Source organism: Diadema setosum, chromosome 17 (assembly GCF_964275005.1).
Source record: "Diadema setosum chromosome 17, eeDiaSeto1, whole genome shotgun sequence".
Classification (NCBI taxonomy): Eukaryota; Metazoa; Echinodermata; class Echinoidea; order Diadematoida; family Diadematidae; genus Diadema; species Diadema setosum.
Genome location: NC_092701.1, coordinates 21,032,767 through 21,057,651, shown reverse-complemented (window position 1 = coordinate 21,057,651; position 24,885 = coordinate 21,032,767). Strand labels below are relative to the sequence as shown.

Sequence of the window (24,885 nt, the reverse complement as noted above, 5' to 3'; positions counted from 1 at the left end):
TTAATTTCAGCTTAATCCGATAATCCCTTTATTCATATTGTTGTTGCCCTGGAGTTTCACATCCTGTTTTTGTCAATTATTTGCACAGGGCGTGAATAGATCCTGTGCTTCAGAGCCTCATTTCTCAGTACACACTTTTCCAGAGTGTTCGTTTTCTTACCATTATATAGATGGGTTAAGAAAGTTCATTTATATAGATTTATACAGTGTAATCATCTTTGCTTTGAGATTTCAGAATCTGCCCTTAAGTATAAAACCATGACCCTGTTTACAGTGCGGGGCTGGGAAGAGCCCTGCAATTTTGTCCGTTTACACTGCCCGGTTCGGCCGCGCTTTTAATTAAAACCTTTCAATATTTTGTCGTAGTGGCGCTCTGCTTGTAAACAAACGCAATTTGGTATAGTCTGGTTTTCAGACCCTTTGCCAACTGGATTATGTGGTGACAAAGTCCCCGTTCGGGCAAAGGCCTTTGCCGAAGGAAAAATCCTGTGCAGGACAAAACCACCTTAAAGGGGATGGCTAGTAACTGATCAGTGGGAATCAGTGGGAATGCTGGGGATGATTGTTCCAATTCTTGTTCGATTCATTTAAGAGTACATTATATATATCTATTGTTGTGTGAAAATTACTTGCTTCAGAATGGTCTCATATTCAAGTAATGTGCAGTTTAATGCCCCACTGTACAGGCATGCTAGCCTGGAAACATTAAACTGGAAACATTAAACTGTCCCTGCACTGAAATGAAGGAGGGCTCGGCTGCAGCTCGGCCGCGGCCGAGCCTCACACTGTAAACGGGGTCCATGGCTGGTGACTTTTTGTTGGCGTTGTGAGCAGGGCAACATGTATGGCAGAGATGCGAAGTCCAGAGAGCAGCTGGGTGAGATATTTTATGACTTGTCAGTGGTAGAAGGGTGTGGGAAAGGGTTGTCCCCCTCCCTCCCTCCAGCATTAGGGTGCATAGCATTTTAACCCGTCAAAGACTGGTCCCAAGTATGTTTGGGCAGGTGTCTACAGGGAAATGCGTTTTGAAGCAAAATCAGCTTGTCCTGAATGGGTTAAAGCTGTAATTCATGCACGGTAAATACTGGTATTCAATTTTGGCTTGATTTCTGTTGCTGATACAGAATTTTCAGCCACTTTTTAGGGTAGCTGATCATCACCAAACTCTACACCCGAAACTTGCATTCATTGGTCTGTGCCATTTCTCCACTCTTTTGCATCCTCTCCAGAATTTTCAGGCTCCTTCCAACACCTTCCGCCCCATCGACGATGACTTCTCGGATGACGACGACTTTGGTCCCTCCACCAATGGGGGTGGCTCCCCGACGCCCTCCATGATGGCGCGCATGACGCACAAGGACACCATCGCTATCTGGCATGAGGGTGTGCTTGCCTTTGAGAAGGGCGACCTGGAGGAGGCCCTCAGTCAGCACAATGGGATCGTCGACCCTTCAGCCAAGATCCTCTACAACATCGGTGTCTTGCAAAAGAGACTGGGACAGACGGAAGATGCCCTCGCGGTAAGCCGCAGTTCTCATGAGCGACAGTATTTCCCCTGCACTAACACACACAAACATGTACATGTATGCACAAACACTCATGCTATTTGGTACACATATAACTGTGTTTGGGTACAGCCATTGATGGGGGGGGGGGGGGGAATTGGGGAACTACATTGTTTATTCCTGCTGTATTTGTACCCCAGAAATTTCTCCTATGGTATATGTACTGTATACCCCACAAGCGTGATGAACTAAAGGTGATTATTATTCTGTTTTCTGTAACTGATGCAATTCTGACATAAATGGTTAATGAACAAATATTGAACAATAATGTTTCATAAATTTAGTCAGCGCTGACAAGTTGTCAGTCTCTGACAATTTCAGCGAAATCCTTGGTTTTGATTGACTGAGATGGTCTGGTCGCTGACTGTTACCGTGGTGGTTGTCAGAGACTGACAAGTTGTCAGCGCTGACAATTTTCCTGAAATGGTACCCTGAAGGCAGGGACTGAATGGTGGCTTGAGTGCACAGAGAAAATGAAGGGTATTCATACATGAGATATCATGTATCCATATTGGGAAGCCACAAGCCTGTTTAAGGTCTAGACATCTCCCACTGTGATCAACTTCCGTGTGCGTATCACACAGAGTGGAGAAAAAGAATAGAAATTGCTGAAAAGAGTTACCAACTACAGGCTCATGATTTTTCTCTATGATGTTTTTTTCGGTGATCTATCACTTGGTATACTCCCACTTTGTCCAATAGCCATTTAGTCTCAAACCACATGGTCTGATCCTGTTGCATCTACACCCAGTTCGCCTAATAACCATTTCGTCCACTTGCCACTTAGCCTCATTACCAGATGGCCTACTTCCAGATGGGCTATGCCCATTTTGTCCAATTCCCACAATTTATTAGACCAAATGGGAAAAAAGTCCCCAAGGAGATAAAACTGTGATTAGTCCATCTGGTTATTACATGAAATAATAATTAGCCAAACTGGGCATTAGACTAAGTGAGGATTAGATTGAACAGGCATTAGATATAAGTGACAGTTTGACTAAATGAGTTTAGCCATAGTGGTGTTTAATGGACTGGGAAATAGACCATGTGATAGTAGACCAAGTGGCAATAAACAGTTCTTTCTATTCATCACAAAAGACCTTCCAGGAGGTGGTGTCCAAGGACCCCCACCTCGCCATCGGTCACTTCCTGCTGGGCATCGTCCTGGGACACCTGCAGAGGCACGAGGAGGCATGGCGCGCGTTCGAGAAAACGCACGAGACTCTGAGGGGCAATCCAAAGATCGACTACAAGCAGCTTGGTCTGCAGTACAAGCTGTACAAGTGTGAGGTATCTTGATGCTTATATCTTCATGTGTTATTACTCAGCTATTATCATAACTACCAAGTGACTTTCACTCTAAGCATTTGGCAGGATATAATTAAGGCTAACACAGCCGGATTTCGAAATGGCTATGGCTGTAAAAAACGAAAAAAACAAACAAACCCAAAACGAAAGTTGATTAAGCAACCTTTTTGGGAATAGAAATCACTTTTGTGGTTTACATGTGAGTACTCTTTCATAAAGTTTTGTTTTCATTATGTAATCAGGCTGACATCATCTCGCTGACTTCCCCAAGTATTTGATTGGTGTCTTGATTCACTTGTAGCTCCACACCCGCTTTGCCCCTTGGGTGTCGTTTACACCAAAATCTACCAATATCAAATGTAATGAAATGTGAGAGATGAGCCCAGAAACTAGATTTCATGATATCAAAACTTTACATGGCGGGTGTGTCCCTGGGATATAGTGCATGATTAGAAAGGGTTCCAGTGTGGGCGAAAGGGAGTTCAAATTCTGATACCTTTAGATATTTTAAAGCTTTTTTTTTTTTTTTGGTTGTTTTTGTCCCCATCAAGGAAGTCTGAGAAATGTTTTCTTTGAGAAGAATTGCATGCAGCACAAGAACTATCTGCCATCAACATTCTATTTTATGTTACCTGTCTACTCTGGAGCATCAAGACTCCAAAGTCTATTGTTTGGTTCCTCTTCCATTCGTAGGGTTTCTTTAGTCCTTGGAGAAGTGGGGGGGGGGGGGGGGTGAGGGTGTATTCATCTATACCTTCCTCCCTGGTACTGCTGCGTTGTAACAGAGTGGGCAAAACAGCAGTAATCTGAGATGTGATGTAACTTACGCTGGAAGTTTCAAAATTAATATGTATACAGATCCATTACTCAGTGTCCCTTTTATAACCAAATATTAGTGGAAAGATATCTTATCTTTTCATCTGGAAAAGTTTGATCTTTCAGCCCATGCAGATAATGATGTTTACTGAGTACTTGTTGTGAGTATTAATTGGTAATTAATTACTTGTTAGTTTCACTTGTAATGCATTTCAAATTACATTTGAGATTTGGCTGGTGTGGATTTCACTCAGCTTATCATTTGTGACCCTGCATCACAAAACAAACAAAAAGTCGCCAGACATGGATTTTTAGTTAAGGGCAGATTCTGAAAGAGCAGACTATAAGCTTTAAAATGATGTATAGCTCAATTAAAATGGACTCTCCTAACCTATCTAAATATTGGAAAAAAAAGTATGCACTCTGGAAAATTGTGAACCGAGAAAAGAGGCTCTGAAGTATAGGGTCTACCTGTCTATTCAAGCGCTTAATCTTTACCAAACCGTGCTAGCTGTGTGATGAATTGGACGAAAAACAGGATGTGATCCACTGGGACAACAACAATGAAGGGATTATCAGATTAAGTTGAAATTGACCATGCTCTATTAACACATTCTGACCATGATTAATGCCAACTTTCAAAGCAGTAGCCTTATCCCTTTAAAAGTTATCAGCCTTGAAAGTGAAGAGTGTGCAAAGGGTTATCAAGAAATGAAAAGGGGCCTATAAGACATGCCTGATCTCACTACCCTACAAAAAAGAGTTGTAGAGAAACTGCTGAAAATGCACTTTCCCATTCATTTTATTATCCCAAACTTAAGAATAATGTAGAAGAAGGAGAGTTCCTTCAGAAAATATGAAAAATTAAATATTGGCTTAGTTGACCCGTTTCATCTTTTATGAGTCCTCGCGTAAAATCAAGGGGTGCAACTTTTTGTTCGTTTTGTGATGCACGGTCACATTTAGTGTTGATCTCAGTGAAGGCCTATGATTCTAGGAGAGGGAATGAGGGGAGTAGATGCCATTGAATTTACATGTCAGACAGTAGATAATGCATAATAGGCTTCCTTGACTTTTTTCTAAAACCAACTACAGTTCGACCTCGATTATCCGGCCTCCTTTTATCCAGAAATCTCTATTATCTGGACGCGTTCACGCAGTGAAGGACTTTTTTTTTTTCATCCAAAAATTAAGAAAAAACAGTGACTTTAAACTCAATTAAAATTTCTACTAAACTCACACGATTTACCTACAATATTCCCGACAGAACTAACATAAATTCACACCACATTATCATCGTAAAAGTAAGCAGTCAAGAAGGGCCTACAATTTTGCGCAGGCTAGCATAGATTACACCACCGTTGCGGGGTATGCTACCTGCCTTGCTGCCAGTGCACTGGGACGGCAGCTATATACATTAACATTGTGTCTCCCATATCCGGCCAATTCGCTTATCCGGATGAGCGCCGGTCCTGACATGGCCGGATAATCGAGGTCGAACTGTACTGTGAAAGTGGAAATTTTCACATGAGTAATTGTTCATGCTCAGCTGGGTAAGATGAATTTTGCTTGCTCTGAATTTCACAACTGTTGAGTGAGTGCTTCAAACAGCTTTAAAGGGAAGATAAACCCCAAGAACAATGTGGATTGAGTGAAAGCAGCAACATTAATAGAACACATCAGTGAAAGTTTGAAGAAAATCGGACAATCGATGCAAAAGTTATGAATTTTTAAAGTTTTAGTGTTGGAACCGCTGGATGAGGAGACTACTAGAGGTTATGACGTATGAGTGGACTACAATATCAAGAAAATATAAAGAAAATACTACAAACATCCATTTTTCATGAAAATTACAAATTCCATCAACTTGATATTGACATATGTTAAGGGTAGCAATTATTCCCCCTGCTTTCTGAAAGCGTTTGGTCCACTGCTCTTTCATAATTCTAGAAAAGTGAATTTTTGTTGAATATCCTTTATATTTTCTTTGTATTGTTGTCCACTCATACGTCATATCCTCTAGTAGTCTCCTCATCCAGCGGTTCCAACACCAAAACTTTAAAAATTCATAACTTTTGCATCGATTGTCCGATTTTTCTCAAACTTTCACTGACGTGTTCTACTAATGTTGCTGCTTTCACTCAATCCACATTGCTCTTTGGGTTTACCTTCCCTTTAATAGTGCCAAAGTGGGTGATGGTTTTTGCATTGTATACGGCCATAGTAAGAGGTATCTGGTCTGCATTACTTTGTATGACGGCAAATTCACTCATGCTACAAGCCTGGTGATGGTGAAGAAAGATATGAATAACATAACTTATTTTATATCTATACAATATACATTGAGGTCAAAGACAAGGAATATTATTACACAAAACAAAACATTTGCACACTTATTTATTTTTTTTTTTTTGCAGTAGTTTCTGTTGGGCGAAATGTACGAAACATTCCACACTACAAAAATTTCCAATTTCGCAATTATTTCCACTTTTACATTTGCGTAATCCATTTGTGAACTATTTTGCTTGTTCCAAGATCCTTCACAACGAGGCCTGGACCTACAATGAGTTGGACCAGAGAGACTGGGCCCAGAAACTCCTGGATGAAGCCAGAATAGGCAAGACTGAATCCAGACACGACAAGATTGATGACTCCTACCGAGATTTCTTGGTAAATATCATTGCATTGATGTCACTGGAGTTGGAAATAGATCAGGCTACGAATCTCATGCTTCTTATTGTTGCGTGGGACCCTTTTTTGTATCAGGAAAATATCACTCTGTTAATTGTGAGAACCTGAGTCATAAAAGCGCAAGAACTAACTTTTTTTTTTGTATGTGTACCCCATCATGATGTGACTCTGCCTCTTGCGTCAGAAATTGTTAACTATTAATGTGATAATTTTCAGCTGTATGAAACATTTGTCCTTTTTTGGAGGGAGGGATCAGAGAAACCCAAAATGCTTTCAGAAGGAATGTTTTCCAGTCCCACAGGTTAGCTCTTACTACATTTATTTTCCATAAGTAGTAGGTTGAGCTATCCATTTTTTGAATCTTTCTTAAAGGTACTGTTTGCCATTTGGACCAGTGATTTAAAGAAGTGCTTGAGATATCACATTTGATGCATATGTGTAAGTCAGTTGTATCACGAAACATCCTACCATAAAAAATTGCAATAAAGCCTAAATACAAGGAGATATAACTATTTTTCTCAATAAACCATATCATACTGCATGTAGACGGTTTAGTCTAGAAACAGCTTTATGATAATTATTGTTCACATTTTGTATATTTAACAATACTTAAAATTGATTATACTGATTCAAATGTTCACATTGGTTGTTTCTATCCTTAAGACACATTTTAGAACTATTTTGAAGCACTAAAGCTTTGTTTTTGTTTCATCTGCAAATGATAAGTAATACCCTTAATTTTAAAGCTTGATGTTTTCTTCCTAGAATGGTCATTCATTCAAGCTGCTGGAGCCACCCAAGGCCTTGCTGTTCAAGCCTCCAAAGTCCAAGATTGACAACCTGGAAAAGAGGGATTACCTCGGCAAAGCCAAGATCGTTGCAAAATTACCCAGCCAGAGACAGGTACATGGCATTCCTTTCACTGTGAATCTTAATTTTTATTCCCACGATTGTAATAGTCATTACTCATCCCTACATGTCAGTGTATTTCCGCATATTTATTTCACTTAATTTCTTTGATATCATGCACAGATGGCAATTCTTACAGGAGAGAAAAATATCAGACTGAAACAGTGTAAACAACATAGCATGGAAAATTATGGAATATATTTAAAAGAAAGCAGTTGAAACCTCAGATGGATTTAGCATTTTTGTAGGTAACAAAATGGTGCTTTGTTTATAGTTTTTCTCAAATTTTGACAAATTTTTCATTGTTCAGACTGTAGTATGATCCAGCTCCCATGTATGTACAAATGTTCATATGATTATTCTCTATCAATTACTGCTCTGATTCATTACATCCAAGCAATTTTATTGAAAAAAGATCCATCATTCCTTTTCAGCTATGTGATTAGGATATGATTCTGCAGATGCCATTATCAAATAACTGTTACTTAATAAATAAGTGTTTGGTACTACAGAACTTGAAAATGGCATACAACACACACATACTGAAGCTTTTCGACATGCACTCATCAGAGTAAAATCGCATGAATGAACAGAAAGCCAGAAACGAAACAATATCAAGGAAGCGAAGGAACCATAAGGGCGAAATGGCGAGCTGTGATTGGCTGCTAAGGTAAACAAATTAGCCTTGCTGCCAGCCGTTTGGTTGATTAATGCTAAAATACTAAAATAATGCAAGTGTACTTACGAACTCTTTCTGGCGGCACAGAATGGGGTCCGTGAATTGGATGTACATTGTATACTGCTTCGAGCATGCGCAGATGCGTGAAACTTCTCGCTCGGCTGAGAACCTTAAACCAAGATGGACAGTATTGTTTGGCGCACTCTTGGTTGTTCATCAAGTGGTGAGCAATGGCCGAATTGCCACCATCCACCGTCGTACGCACACTAGGCCGTCTACATGCGCGCGAAGGTAGGGAACGCACGTTGGTTTTGCTACTAGTATTCCGGATAGAGGCGGGCACATGTTGGTTCATGCGATCTGCTAACCGTTGGGTTGTATGCCCTATGTACCGAGCTTCACATCGGCACTTGTACTCGTAAATAACATTGCTACATTGCGTAATAGGGAGCACATCCTTTCGGACAGACGACATCATTCTATGTGTGGTAAATACCACGCGCGCCTCAACACAAGGGAAAGTGCTGGATACCGCTTGCTTGATTTGTTTCTCAAACTTTTGGGAAGCCTTCCCTCGCCAAGGAAGTTTGAGATAGATAGGGCATCTCTTGGGTCCAAAGGCCGGTGTCTCTGTGGGCCTGTGCAGTTTGCGTGAGACATGGTAATCAATCACACGATCGGGATAGCCATTTTCGCGCAAGATATCCTTAACTCGATCAATCTCCGTAGCGAGCTTGCACGGAGAGCAGATTCTCTGTGCTCTATCCACGACAATACCGATAAGACCGGTTTTGTACCGAGTGGGACTAAAAGAGTCCCAGCGCGTGTACTGACCTGTAAATGTAGGTTTCCGATAAACGGAGGTAGTGAAGCCATTCGCCGATTTTTCTACTAGTACATCTAGAAACGGAAGTGCACCATCACATTCGATCTCTATGGTGTATTTGAGAGACGGGTGGAGCGCGTTGAGAAATGCGCAGATATCAATCGCAATCGATATCTGCGCATTTCTGCTTTTCCATAGTGGCGGTGAGCCCCCTTCTCTCTCTGAATCTGCTTTTAGAGAATTGATGCTGTGGGCCACATGCAACGTGGAATTTAGTTTTGATGATGTCATGTACGCGCAGACTGATGGCGTTGCTATGGGTTCGCCGTTGGGCCCAATACTTGCGAACATCTTTGTAGGCTATCATGAAAAGCGTGTGTTCGCTGATGTGAGTCCTAAATGTGCCCCGTTAATGTATTATCGCTATGTTGATGATACTTTTGCACTGTTTCACAACCGCACAGCGTGTGAGAATTTTCTTGCACATCTCAACGCGCTCCACCCGTCTCTCAAATACACCATAGAGATCGAATGTGATGGTGCACTTCCGTTTCTAGATGTACTAGTAGAAAAATCGGCGAATGGCTTCACTACCTCCGTTTATCGGAAACCTACATTTACAGGTCAGTACACGCGCTGGGACTCTTTTAGTCCCACTCGGTACAAAACCGGTCTTATCGGTAATCTCGTGGATAGAGCACAGAGAATCTGCTCTCCGTGCAAGCTCGCTATGGAGATTGATCGAGTTAAGGATATCTTGCGCGAAAATGGCTATCCCGATCGTGTGATTGATTACCATGTCTCATGCAAACTGCACAGGCCCACAGAGACACCGGCCTTTGGACCTAAGAGATGCCCTATCTATCTCAAACTTCCTTGGCGAGGGAAGGCTTCCCAAAAGTTTGAGAAACAAATCAAGCAAGCGGTATCCAGCACTTTCCCTTGTGTTGAGGCGCGCGTGGTATTTACCACACACAGAATGATGTCGTCTGTCCGAAAGGATGTGCTCCCTGTTACGCAATGTAGCAATGTTATTTACGAGTACAAGTGCCGATGTGAAGCTCGGTACATAGGGCGTACAACCCAACGGTTAGCAGATCGCATGAACCAACATGTGCCCGCCTCTATCCGGAATACTAGTAGCAAAACCAACGTGCGTTCCCTACCTTCGCGCGCATGTAGACGGCCTAGTGTGCGTACGACGGTGGATGGTGGCAATTCGGCCATTGCTCACCACTTGATGAACAACCAAGAGTGCGCCAAACAATACTGTCCATCTTGGTTTAAGGTTCTCAGCCGAGCGAGAAGTTTCACGCATCTGCGCATGCTCGAAGCAGTATACATCCAATTCACGGACCCCATTCTGTGCCGCCAGAAAGAGTTCGTAAGTACACTTGCATTATTTTAGTATTTTAGCATTAATCAACCAAACGGCTGGCAGCAAGGCTAATTTGTTTACCTTAGCAGCCAATCACAGCTCGCCATTTCGCCCTTATGGTTCCTTCGCTTCCTTGATATTGTTTCGTTTCTGGCTTTCTGTTCATTCATGCGATTTTACTCTGATGAGTGCATGTCGAAAAGCTTCAGTATGTGTGTGTTGTATGCCATTTTCATGTTACATAATAGAAATACTGGTATTTCTAAGTGGTTATTCTGTAGCGAGACTTCCTGATTTGTACAAACATTGAAGATGCCGTGAGTATCAAATGGAATCCAAAGTGCATTGTGGAGTTGACACAGTTTATGCTTTTTCTTATTTCTTGTAGGGTTCTTCCACCCCACCACCCAAGAGCTCCAGCAGCCTGGGTGTGTCAGCTTTACCCCCTCGAAGCAGGACTCCAACCCCAAGCAGTGCTAGGACCAGTCCGCCACCATCTCAACCACCCCCTATCAGCAGGATGCAGAATGCCTCTGCCCCGGTCCTACCGTCCCGGCCCATCCCTTCACAGCCTCCAAGGCTGAGTCTTCCAGTTCCTACGATACAGGCTCCACGCTCAGCTAGTCCTGGACCTCCAAACAGACCACTACCTTCAAAGAAGCAGGAGGAGAGGAAGATGTCTGGGGGATTCAATTTTGACAAGCCCTTGCCAGCACCGCCACCATCCAGTGATTCTAGCTCTGCCAACTTTGATCGACAGCTTAGTGCAGATGTCCCTCCCAGCCGGCCGCTGCCTTCACCGAGTCGTTCAAGTCCTGTACCAGATAGACCAGTTCCCCCGTCACCACGAACCAGTCCCATTCCAGACAGGCCTGTCCCGCAACCACCCCGCACAAGCCCTGTTCCAGATAGAGCACTTCCACCTCCCCCTCGCAAGACAAGTAGTCCAGACTTGCCAGACAGACCTCTTCCTCAAGTGCCCCAGAAGCTTGGCATCTCAGATATTCCAAACCGACCTGTGCCACCGTCGCCGAAGGCAGGGAGAGCAGATCTTGGAAATCGGCCTGTGCCTCCAAGACCGCTTGCATCAGACATTCAGAGTAGAGCCATTCCTCCTGTGCCCACAGATGAACCAGACCTTCCATCCAGGCCAACACCACCAGCTCCCAGGAATGGTTCAATAGACCTCCCCTCTCGGCCTCTCCCACTCTCACCAAACGACACACCCCCTAGCCTACCCTCTAGGGTTGGCCTTCCGACATCCAAGCTTAGTGCATCAGACTTGGCGAATAGACCAGTGCCACCTTCTCCGAAGAGTGCAGGTCAAGAGGACTTGCCATCTAGACCAGTTCCGCCTGTTCCGAGGGCAAGTTCTGGCAGTCTAGAACTACCAGCGAGGCCACCTCCTGTTCCAACATCACCCAAGCTACCAGCCAGGCCATTACCAAAGAAAGCCAGCGAATCTGGATCGCCTAATGATCTTCCCACAAGAGCAGTTCCTCCACCACCAGTGCCTAAGTCTAGTGAACCAGAACTTCCTGAGAGGCCAAGTTTCCTCACCACCAAGACAAGCTCATCAGGTCCTCCGTCAAAGCCCCTCCCCGGCCTACCAAGCAGAGGGAGTCCAGTTCCTGAAAGGAGAGTTCCATCTATCCCTAAAGACAATAACAACTTCAAAGAGGGAAGACGATCGGCCAGTCCTGGACTACCCGATCTGCCACCTCCGCCCGTTCCTCAGAAGGTGCCTTCTCCACTCCCGCAGAGGAGAGTTGGTGCCAGCAACAGCAACAACTCCAATGACAGCAAACCAGCAGGATTCAAAGCCAAGCTGGTGAAAATAGAACAGGACAGTCCACCTGTTGTGAGGCGTGCTGCAGCTGTGATTGTGCAAAAAGAAGTAAGTACAAATGTGCAGAATATCATGCCTCCCACCTTTGGTCCCGCAGAAACATCAGACTGCTGAGTGCACATTTCCAGCACATACTTCCATTGCTTGCCATTTGCATGCACATGATCATGTTTGTTGTGTTACACGTAACCTGCATTTGCTGCTATATTACGCAGTATCAGCAGTTTAATTTCATATTTGAAGGACTGGTCCCAATACTTAAGTAATTTGATCCCCCATGATATATTCCAGACACAGTATTGATATCTAATGTGCAGGTATGGGAGATGAACCCTTTTGCTGCAATGTGGGCTTTCCTTTGTGCTGTTGGGGGCCAACACAGGTTTTTGAATTACTAAATTTGCAGTGTTTAGATATGTCTGCTTAGGTAGATTAAAAAAAAAAGAAAAAAAAAAGAAGAAGAGATAGATAAGTGCTTGAAACAAAGGAAAATGTATTCAAGAATGACATTTGGAAGAAGAAAAAAAAAAACGACAAAGCACTGGATGTCACTTTTGCTGCTCAGTGACTCCTTCAGGTAGCTCTCTGTCACTTAATGACGTTTCATCACAATGTAGTATTTATTCTATGGACAACTTTGCTCTGTGATCTCGCTTGACTGTCTTGATTGCTAACTCTTGAGCACCTTGTGATTACCTTCATTGACCAGGAGAAACCGTCCTTGCCAAAGAGACCAGAGGGCAATGGTAAACCCTCCTCCAACTCTGGCCCTGGTGGTAAGCCGCCCATTCTGGCCTTCCGTCCTGACATCAAGTCCAACCAGGCCCCAGGCGGCGGATCGGGCCCCAAAGGGCACAGGAAGACGGCGCTGGTGATTCAGAGCTACGATAGTGATGTGGAAGGAGAAATTTCTGTCTCCGAGGGAGATTTAGTCACAGTATTAAACGAAGGTAGGTTGATCGACTTTTGCGGAACAGCGCCATCAAGGGGCGACCTGTGAAAACAAATGCATTATGTCGCTTTCTCTCCCAAAGTTGAACTTCCCAAACAAAGAATCCCTTGACCGACTCCTGTGCTAGCAGCTTGGACAACAATTTAAAGTCTATATTCCAAATGATGTTTTGACATACAAGCTGTTGTGATGAGAGGGGAAAAAAGTAATCTGCTCTTTATAATCACAGATGCAGAAACAGACAGTAACTTATCAGTGGGGTGATAGGATAATCATTGAAAATAGCTGCACCCACACCTAAGCTTTTGAAAGAAAGTGAACTGAACCAAACCGAGTGGTTGCCCAGTTTAGCAGCCAATCAGAGATCACCAAGTAGTATGTTTAGGGCCGCAGTGTCATTACTCATAAAGGTGTGATAACATGAAAAATAGTTTAAGTAACTACAGCAGATAAATGATGTTACATTTGTAATATGTGTACTCCACACAATTTTAGCAATAATAAGTAATGATGTCCTATTTCTTGTTCATATTTGTTTTTGTTTTGCAGATGGGGACTGGCTGAAAGTGGAGATCAAGGGTCATTCTGGTCGTCTGCCAAAGTCCTGTGTCAAAGGTTTCCACAAGCCAAGCTTAAACCTCTAATGGCGCAAATTCCCCACCTTCACTTTCGTAGTCATAATATAATGTGATTTTCTTTGTGCCAGAAATGTGTTCACCCTGTCTGTTAGCCAGATCCAGGAGACAAAAAATGTATTATGTGTGTGTAATATATCGAACACTAAATTAATTTCATATATTTTTTGATTGATTGAGGCATTTAAACACTGATTTGTATCCTCTTGTGCCTTTTCCAGTGGAGAGGATGATTACAAAGAAGAGCAACTTTCAGTTTGTCATATGTGACCCTGCACCACAAAACCAACAAAAAGCCGCCAGACATGGATTTTTAGTTAAGAGCAGATTCTGAAAGAGCAGACTTTAAGCTTTGAAATGATGTATAACTCAATTCAAATGGATTCTCCTAGCCTATATGAATATTGAAAAGAAAGCACACACTCTGCAAAAGTGTGAACCGAGAAAAGAGGCTCTGAAGTACAGGGTTTATTCAAGTGCTTAATCTTCGCCAAACCGTGCTCGCTGTGTGATGAATGGGAGAAAAAACATGGTGTAAACCACCGGAGCAACAACAATGAAGAGATTATCAGATTAGGCTAAAATTAGATATGCTCTATTAACTTATTCTGTCATTGATTAATGCCAACTTTCAAAGCAGTAGCATTATACTTTCAAAAGTTACTAGACTTGAAAGTGAAGAGTGTGCAAAGGGTTATCAATAAATGAAAAGGGGCCTCTAAAGACATACACATGTACCTGATTTCACTACTCTGCAAAAAAAAGAGTTGTAGGAAAACTGCTGAAAATGCACTTTCCCATTCATTTTATGATCCCAAACTTAAGACTAATGTAGAAGGGGTGTGACTTTTTGTTCATTTTGTGATGCACGGCCGCATTTGTAATATTTTCGAGCCAGGCGATCCTAGCATGGGTCTGGTTCAGATGCTGCTCATATTACTAGTGATATTCTGTACTGTAGAACCAACATGCTCTGCTGGATTTTTAGCAGTTGTGTATGGATCTATTCCACTTTAATAGTGGAAAACAAATTTTGACAAGATAACCATTTATGATTGATGAAAGAGTACTACACGTAACAGTTCTGTTGAATTTGTCGTTAATTTGCACTGGATTACAGGCACATGTCTATTCCAGTTTCAAGAGAAAAGCAGTTATCATTTTATTTATTATTAGCATGTACACTTTGTACAATTTGCATATTTTACTTATTGAGCGAAACTCATAGAAGTCCCAAGGATGACCAAATATATATAAGATATACTAGTCTTTCAATATGTACGTGTGGTGTTTGCTCACATTTGAAAAGAACAAAAATCTTATTTTACTTTTTCCTTACGCAGTATTTTGTGTTGTAGAAGTAAAAGGCTACATTTTATTACAGTAAGTGACTGGCTTGGCCAGCAAGAATTATGTGTCATAACATCCAAACATTGCAATGTAAAGAAAACAACTGACAGACCAAATTCTGTGTATTATTCGTGTTTGGATGTAATTGTCTGAATCTTTTTCACCTGTCGTTTTATGTTTAAATGTTCACCAAGGATTCATTTTGCCCTTCTGTCTCGAAAATGTAAGCCTCAGGTGTGTTCTGTTTTGTTATTGCTTGTTTTCTAGACTTCAACTCCAGCTGTTTTTTAGCTCACCTGAGCCAAAGGCTCAAGTGAGCTATTGCGATCGCCCTTCGTCCGGCGTCCGTCGTGCGTCGTGCGTAAACTTTTTACATTTTCATCTTCTTCTTGAAAACCCCAGGACCGATTTTCATCAAACTTGGCGGGTAGCATCCCTAGGGGGTTAGGAACTCAATTTGTTAAAATGGGCACCATGCCCTACCCAGGGGGCCCCAGGGGGGCCCAAACCCCCCAAAATTAAGGAATCTGTAAAAATCTTCTTCTCTAGAACCAGAAGTGATAGAGCTAAGTTAATACTATGAGTTAGTACATTAATGACTGTAGTTTCAAGTTTGTTCATGGCAGGATCAGGGGTGCCCCCCTTGGGACCCAGGGGAGGGGGTGGGGAGGGGTTCTAATGGGGCCTAAATTGTACATTTTCATCTTCTTCTCGAGAACCCTATGACCCATTTTCACCAAACTTGGCAGGTAGCATCCCTAGGGGGTTAGGAACTCAATGTGTTAAAATGGGCACCATGCCCCACCCAGGGGGCCCCCAGGGGGGCAACCCCCCCCCCCCAAATTAAGGAATCTTTAAAAATGTTCTTCTCTAGAACCAGAAGTGATGGAGCTAAGTTAATACTATGAGTTAGTACATTGATGACTGTAGTTTCAAGTTTGTTCATGGCAGAATCAGGGGTGCCCCCCTTGGGACCTAGGGGAGGGGGTGAGGAGGGGTCCTAATGGGGCCTAAATTGTACATTTTTATCTTCTTCTTTAGAACCCCATTACCCATTTTCACCAAACTTGGCAGGTAGCATCCCTAAGGGGTTAGGATCTCAATTTGTTAAAATGGGCACCATGCCTCACCCAGGGGGCCCCAAGGGGGGCCCAAACCCCCAAAATGAAGGAATCTTTAAAAATCTTCTCTAGAATCAGAAGTTGTAGAGCTAAGATAATACTATGAGTGAGTACATTAATGACTGTAGTTTTGAGTTTGTTCATAGGAGATCCAGGGGTGCCCCTCTTGGGGGCAGGGGTGGGGGGGGGGGGTGGTTGGGAAGGTTCAAATGGGGGGCCTGAATTGTACATTTTCATCTTCTTCCTGAAAACCTCATGATGGATTTTCGTCAAACTTGGCAGGTAGCATCCCTAGGGGGTCAGGATCTAAATTTATCAAAATGGGCACCATGCCCCACCCAGAGGGCCCCAGGGGGCCGCAATCCCCAATAATTAAGGAATCTTCAAAAAAATTGGGCCCTTATTGTACATTTTCATCTTCTACTTGAGAATGCCTGGTCAAATTTTGGTAGAGCTGTGAATAATTCAGATTAGTGACTGCGTGAAAGGTGAACTTGCGATACTCAGGTGAGCGCTAGACCCGCGGGTCTCTTGTCTTTGCTTTGCCAAACTGGCGTCATTTATAGTTAAATAATAACCACAGCTCATGCATCATTGGGTGTATCTACTGTAGACTGAATTGACCTCTCATTTTCCCTCAGTTTGATTTATTGTTGTTATTGTTTTCATACAATGACAGTTTAAATGTTATTTTTGTTGTACTGTATATTCATAGAATTGTATTTTACTGATTTCAACCCTTCACATTCATTTCTCAGCAGGAATTCCTTCAAGTCTGTATCTGATTGGAGAGTACAAACTATTATATACAAAATATGTGCACTAGGAAAATTTTGTGGTAAAAGTACTGTTTGAAGCTGCAGGATTCTTCAATTTTAAAGATGCCATGACATAATACATGTACCAGAATATCCTTTGTGTGCAGCTTGTAGAGCCTGCTGTCAGTTTGCACATTCATTCTTTTTTTTTTTTCACTTGATTCTTTCCGTTCAAAGTGTTTTGTGCTCTGAGGAAAAAAAGAAGAAAAAAGGAAGACATTAACTCCCACCAAAATAAAAGAGCAAAACATTAGTATTTCAATAAACTGTCAAGTTTATGAAATTTGTAGGCAAAATATTTGAAATATGAATGAAAGAAAAAGAGTCATAACAGTTGATATTTATGTAAGGGTCTTTTCCACTGGGTATGAAGCAGTTTGCTATGTCATCCCTGGGTCAGCATTGAAATCAAAATAAATTGTATGAACGAACTACCAATCAGTTACAGTACAAGTTCAGTGAGTTCATTAGTGCATAATGTATCAGAATAGATACATAATTTTATGTCTTCAAGTTGCTGTAGACTTCTTTGACTGCTAGTGGAGATTTCAGATGACCTGTAGAGGAGAAAGCTGTTTTGCAGTCCAGTTTGTTGCGTAACCCTTAGTGTGTTTCGTTAAAGTCCATTGGCACAAAAATTCTGTAGCATTAAGGTCCGGTTTACCTTTTGGAAAGTGATTTAAAAAATGTTCAAGATATCACATTTGATGCACATGTGTAGGTCTGTTGTATCACAAAACATCCCACCATATGAAACTTTCACAATAAAGCCTAAAATATATTGGAGATATCAGTATTTTTCTCATTAAACCACAACTGTAGACGATTTAGTCTTGAGACATTTTAAGTATAACTATAGTTCACATTTTGCGTATTTAACAATGCTCAATATCGATTATACGGATTCAAGTTTTTACAGTGGTCGTTTCTGTCCCAAACTCACATTTTAGAACTATTTTAAAGCACTAATGTTGGGTTTTTGTTTCATCTGCAAATGATGAATTATGCCTTTAAACACATTGTCTAAAGTCCCAGGCACAGTTAGGGTTGAGAGCTGTACAAAAGTCAGCGACATTGACAAACGAGTACATATAGAATGTGAAAAGATATGCATCCACAGCCTCTGTTGTTGACCATGTTGCAGACCAGTATCCCACCTGTCTAATTATAGGCCTACCACAACATGAGTGTTTCATTTGTTACTTTGATGTAACCGTTTCACGGAATGCTGGACAAGTAGCTTTGTTCCTGTGATGTGTGAATTCGACTCTGATAACTGTGCAGTTTGCTTCTAGGTACCTGTTGATGGGTGAATGCATCTCGTAATTCCCTCCACAACGTCACAGTTCCTTTCAATTTAAATTCATCATGATCATACACATCCTTTGCCTTTAGCGCTATCACAAGATACCTTTTAAATACACGTATCTGCACTGTGTGTTCACGCATGTAGTCATGCATGTAGTAGAGCATTGCAGGCACTTTCAATGTTGCGCAAGGCTTTAGAAGGCACATTATGCATACGTAATATGAGTGATACAGTACAAGGTTGCCAATCTGTGTACCTTGGTACATTGTATACCAAAAGATATATAGATGCACAGTCAAAAAAAAAAAAAAAATGCTTTTTGAAGGCAAAAATCATACTTTCGATCAAAGATGGAAAGGGTACATATGTACCTAGGCATGTTATATGAGATTTTCAGAAGAAAACGACACCTTATCTTTTTCATTTCGAAATGCTTTATTTTCTTGCACTAGATGAAAGATAAACAGTATTATTAATACACACTGTTGAGCAGCTCAGACAGGGAAGAGATTCTGAAGTGAAATGAGTCAAATGTAGTGTACACTTGTACTGGGATACAAAATCTGGTTGAAAACCGGAATAGTTTACATGTTATTTGGCACCATCTTCCACAAAGCTTATGCTGAATAGAAGACTTCTTAAAAAGAATGTAGATTGAAAAGAATAAAAAATTTTTGGCATAACTGTGTATAGTTTTATTTACAGTATCTTGTTTTATGATGAATGATTTTCTGTTCAATTGTTTTGGCCACTCTGGTAATATGTATAAGGTCTTGATACAGGGAAACCTTTTTCAAAATGAGCTCGCTTACGAAGTACCGCATTTTAATTACAAGGTGAATTCGGTGGTCTAAATTTTCTGTTGTGCTGTACTAGGGCTTAGCTGGTCTCTTTTTAGCACATTTACAATGAAGTACCAGCTATAATGAGGTAAAATCAGTGGTCCCAACAACCTTGTTACAAAATGATTCCCTGTATAGCAAACATACTTCTTCATCACAGTGGCCCATATTCATGAAGGTGGTGTAAGTGAAATCCATGGACTAAAATAAGCATGAAAAAGGCGTACCTCTCACACCCAAGTATCAGCATGTGGTTATTACATTGGACGTCTGCTGGCATAAAAGTGACCTGTCACATGCATTCATTGTACTAGGTGACGTTACAAAAAACATTTCCCACTGTTGACATTTATAATTCAAAAACTATATTATTAGATAACACTAATACTGATGTGAGCAATTAGCTGAATAGTGTACAATTTTGTTGGAGGTAATTTGAAAATGAAAGCATGATTCAGTTTCGTTAAATTCTACATTAATTTTTCAGTTAGGTATCGGATTTTGTTCTATTTTCAACCCTTTGTACAAAACTTCAACTTAGCACAGGGGTTTATTGGTGTGTATAGGAGTGTGTTGTTGATAACCAGACAATGATCCGGACAGTGGCCAGGATTGGAATGCTCTATTACATATTTATGAGGAATTCTACTATCACAGCAAGTCTTTATTCATCCTGAAATGCGGTGTATGCGAGCACATGGAAACATGTGCTCACATTTTTCATGTGCATGCATTTCACCCTGTGTCATGAATTCAGAGTAGCAGTGCTCAGGACAGTCCACATGAATAATGAATAAAGCATTCATGTGCCTTGCAGCAGAGCTCTGAACAGGTGGTAGCCATGTCCATTGTTCAAGGTCATTGTAAGCACACACTCACATACACATCATTGGTTCCTGTGTAAAGTTCAATTTTTGTACAGAGGGTTAAGATTTGCTCAAAATCTGGAACCTAACATTGAAATAAATCATTGATTTCATGAAACTTATATAGGCTTTTATATTCAAATCACCTCTAACTAAAATTGTACTCTATTCAGCTATTACTCTTATCAATGACAGTTTTACCCGATATATAGTTTTTGAACTATTAAAGGGACTGTACAGTACTGATTGAGGTAGGGATTCATGTTTAGAACATTCCTAAGTGAGATAATGAAAAGCCTCTTGTGCAATATGAAAGAGGATGTAATTTTAAGAAGGATTCAACGTTTATTTGATGAAAATTGGTTTTCAAATAGCTGAGATATCCAAAAAAGTGCTAATAATAAAAGGCGACATGCCCCAACTTTATTAGGATCTCTTTGTTTCGTTTTGTTTTTGGATATCTCAGCCATTTTAAAACCGATTTTCATCGAATAAACTTTTGATACCCCTTAGAACTGCATGCCCTTTGACATCTCATAGAGTGGTTTCTGAATATCTCACAAAACGTTAAAAGCTAAATCTTCACCTCGACCAGAACTGTACACACCCTTAAAGAATCAAAAGTGGGAAATTTTTTTTTTTTTACCTAGTACATTCAAGAAATTTGCATTAAACATGGATTTAATGTAAACCACCTTCATGACAACAGTCCAAAGAGTTTGTCATAATGAGTACGCTGTAATACAATCTCCGTCTAAACTGTGCTAGGTCAAGATCATTCCACTTTTGTAATAATTTCTACATCGATTATAGTGCTCACTGTGTACAGTGGCATGTTCATCTTTATTTCCCAGGATTTTGAGATACAATGTTATGTTTCTCTGAGCACTATACAGAGCAACCACCGATTTTGACAAACCACCTCTAGAGCTCCGCAAAATCTGTACAAATTTTATGCATGCCTGAAAATAATTTGCTCAGGAGTTTGTACTGTGTGTGTTCTATTTATACTGGAATCATGAATGAAATATCTGTGTCACACTCTGAAAGGCTTTTGAGTTCAAGAAGAAGCATACATGTCAGAAACATATCAAATGTGATTTTGATTTTGTGTTCCTACAATCAACACTCAGTAGGCCAGAGGTGATTAACTATCAAGGCATCATATATTATTACTGGTGTATAATTTTCCTGTTGATGGATGCAATTGTTTTCTGTGAATATTACATGTTAATGTTGACTGTATGATAGTCTTTCATGTAAGATTTTATACTCTTCAATGTGCAGTTTAGTCACCTTTGTACTTTATTTGTACTACATTTTTAATCATCTGCCAATTATCATATTTTTTTACAAAAATACTGGGGATTGCAATAAAGTCTTATTCACTTAAAGATTTTGATTGATATCATCTTGTGCAATGTGTTGTATAGACCAGTATGATGTGTGCTACTAAATGTACTGTAATATGAAAATGGAAAGTGGAAGTGAAATGCCATGCAAGTTTTGAATTGACCTAGAGTTATATAATGAAGTAGAATGGCAGAAATACAGTATTGGTGGATGTGAGGATTGGGCCTTAAACTTTTTGTAAGATCCTAAGAAACCACCAATGAAATAGTACAGAGGATACCATTCTAAGAGGAATTCAAAGTTTATTTAATGAAAATCTGTTTTGGAATTGCTGAGACATCCAAAAACAAAGTAAAACAAAACAATCGTACTAAAAGGTGGATCCCATCTTTCATTAGGATTACTCTGTTTTGGATATCGCAGCCATTTCAAAACCAATTTTCATCAAATAAATGCTGAATTCCTCTTAAAATTACATGCTCCTTCATATTTTATAAGAGGTTTTACATTATCTCACCAAGAAAAAAAAAAATTGTTAAAAACCTGAAGTAAGGTCTCAACCAAAACAATACAATCCCTTTAAATAGGGATGTTATGGCTTACAATAGTGCCTTGCTGTCCTCATGACATATTGCACATTGCTCACAGCTCACAGCTACAGTGCACTCCTGTTCTAACAAACACAGTTATAATGACATTTTGGTTACTACAAACTGAAAATTCAGGCTGCAACATTATCCGCTCTCTGTATTTCTATTGTTTACTTGTTTGGTTATAACAAAATTTCGATAAACAAAAGAAAACTGCCGGTCCCAAGCACTTTGTTATAACAGCAGTCCTCTGTTTATGTTTACAAATCTTTCTGCATTCACAAATCCAAATAATGTGTATTTCAGGGGGACTCCCTCCTCAACTAGTATACAGTGTACACTTTATTTGATTCTACACATTTGTTTTTCACACAAAATTTCACTAATTTTTAATTTTCTCAAATATTTTGGCACAGACAGTATTTGTCCACTATTGGGACATGCAAAATTGTATTATTCTTACTGTACCAAGCACAGACATGGAGAAAAATTTTCTCCTGTGAATCATTTGTGTGACTTTTTGTGTACAAATGGAATACAGAGCTCCTCCATATCTACATTGCACAGAGTTGCCAATTTGTCCTGCTCTTAAAACTTAAAAAGTTGAAAGCGTTTTTTTACTGTCTATTTTTTTTTTCTCAAATTGGCACTTCCCTACTTCTCTGATTTTTTCTGTTTTAATACAAAGCAACATCACGATGGAATTCCCCTTTAAAATCCAAGATTACGCAACTTAACTTTGCTTCAGATGTCTTGCTGGAAATGACCGGGTACAGTTGCATGCATCAAAAAAATAATACAGTACTGTACATTCTCATACAGCGTTGCCATGCGACTATATGATTTGAAATCACAACACTATCTCACTAGTCAATATCAGAAAGGGCCAAGAGAAACAAGGATGGTGGAATGGGAACAATTTCAATTGAAACAGGAAGAAGACGGATAGAAATAGGAGAAATGTTTTTTCAGTCTGTTAAAGTAAATATGAAAGTGCCTGCTAATGGGGAGCAATATTTTGAGTGCTGATTAAAACCATTGCATTGTTAAACTCCAGACATAACAAACTCAAATGTAATGAGAACCTGCCAAATCCAAGCTAAATAGCCCAGTCTGAAGGGCTGGTTTCTGTCTACAGTTTATTACCTGCTACTAAGTATACGTCAGTTTTAAGAAAGAAGGTATTTGATACTTAATAGTAACAGGTGCACTGTTTGGCCATTTGTTTTTCTCCAATCTTGCAGTGTTCTTGCAAATTTAATACTACCTGTATTATTGTTGTGAATTCACTGCAGTGTACTCCAAGGTTTGAATAACAACAATGCACTTTAAATCTTTAAAGTGTTTCGACAAAAATAATATGAGCCAGGGCCTCAGTATGAGTCGAGCCTTACGAATACTTCCTCCCACTTCACATTATATCGTCTAAATTTAGTAAAGAGGATCACAGAAAAAACAATCAAACATGATTCCACTGAGAATTTAACTGCTTCATGATTGTATGATCAAGACATAGTGATCGGAAATCTCCCCCCACCCCTCCAAAAAACAAACAAACAAACAAACAAACAAAAACAAAAAAAGCAAGCTACACTTACAGGTTTCCTGTATGGAAAGAAAAAAAAATGTTAAACACAGCAAGTTTGCTGTAGGAGCTGCAGACAGACTTTGTCAAGACTCACAGCCAATGTAGGGCACCTGGACAATATATTAGCCATGTTTTACATCACACATCCTTGGACAAAGAAAGCAGAACATACAATGTAGTGGGTTGTCTGAATATTTGAAATGCTATCATGCATGAAGTAACCACATACAGCTTTGAGTTTACATGGAACACAATACTATTTGTCCAATAAAATTGCAAATAGGAGTAACCCTGCATGAATTATCTACCCAACGCAATAAGCAAGTTTAATGAATAAGCAATGTAATATGATACATCCATCCTGCTCTACTGTGGACAGAATACAAATGAGAATGAATCAATGTTCAAAACTGAATAGTAAACACGTGGCTAGGACATGAAGTAATTGTGGGATGTTGAATGTCAAGATACCCAAATCTATGCTACTAGGAACACCAAAAATATTACTTTGTGCATATCTGTCAAAGTTGAAATTGACTGTAATGAACTCCTCTGAGTAAAGGGATATAAACACAACAGTATACTTAAGCGTTGGGATGGATAAAACTATGAAACGGCAAAAACAAGTTAAAAAACTTAGCAGTGACATAGCCACACGACTTGCATTGCTGAGACAATGAGATTTGAAGATAATTTCATGAAAATCAAGTTTTTAAGACACTTCATGGCAGCATGTCTGCATACGTACGTGCAAGAACATGTTATAAACCTTGATAATAAACTCTCATATTTTATGGGAACCACAATCAATACTCATCTCATACGTAATCCCGCAATCTAAAATTCATGCAGGAAAAGAAAAATTTGTTCATACTATGCTGCACGTCTTTAGAATCAACTCCTTGCATAAGCTGAAATGCCACTTCCCTTCAAATATTTAGAAGAGGATACTAATTTCTCTTACAGCATAACATGCTGGTTAACATCATATCAACCAGTACTTAGTGATACTCACATAACACAGACTGTAAAGTATATGTGAAACAGAACAATTAATGGCCACACCATTCTACAAGCTCAAATTCAAGCAGGAAAAATCATTCTCACATGATACTGTATGTCCTTGGAATCACCTCTCGGCTAAAGCCAAAATGCCCCTTGCCTTCAAACATTCACAAGAGGATACTTAGAATGATGAAGCTAGTAAAATCTATCTATATCCCTTCATCATCTTAGGGTATCACTCTCCTTTTCACAATAATATACTTTCTCTTTAAGTTTCAACGGCTCCTTACTTTGCATTACTTGTACACACAATTTCAACATGATTGGCGAATTGCTACGTATACCAGTGTCTGGATATTCTTGATTTGTTATTTTATCTTGCTGAATTAATTGTTACCACGTTGCAGGGCCCATCAGAACATCAGAGAATACCCT

At 40.3% G+C, this 24,885-nt stretch overlaps 1 protein-coding gene across 1 annotated transcript in view; it reads left to right on the top strand.

The window, feature by feature from the left end:
• Positions 1-14,162, top strand: part of LOC140240521 (uncharacterized) — a 45,829-nt gene extending 31,667 nt beyond the window's left edge. Inside the window, exons 7-13 of the mRNA XM_072320288.1 lie at positions 1,230-1,520; positions 2,664-2,855; positions 6,225-6,359; positions 7,146-7,283; positions 10,561-12,069; positions 12,731-12,971; positions 13,523-14,162. Coding sequence (XP_072176389.1) covers positions 1,230-1,520; positions 2,664-2,855; positions 6,225-6,359; positions 7,146-7,283; positions 10,561-12,069; positions 12,731-12,971; positions 13,523-13,617 — 2,601 coding nt within the window. The 3' untranslated portion in view covers positions 13,618-14,162. The remainder of the gene's footprint in view (positions 1-1,229; positions 1,521-2,663; positions 2,856-6,224; positions 6,360-7,145; positions 7,284-10,560; positions 12,070-12,730; positions 12,972-13,522) is intronic.
• Positions 14,163-24,885: the final 10,723 nt, after the last annotated feature.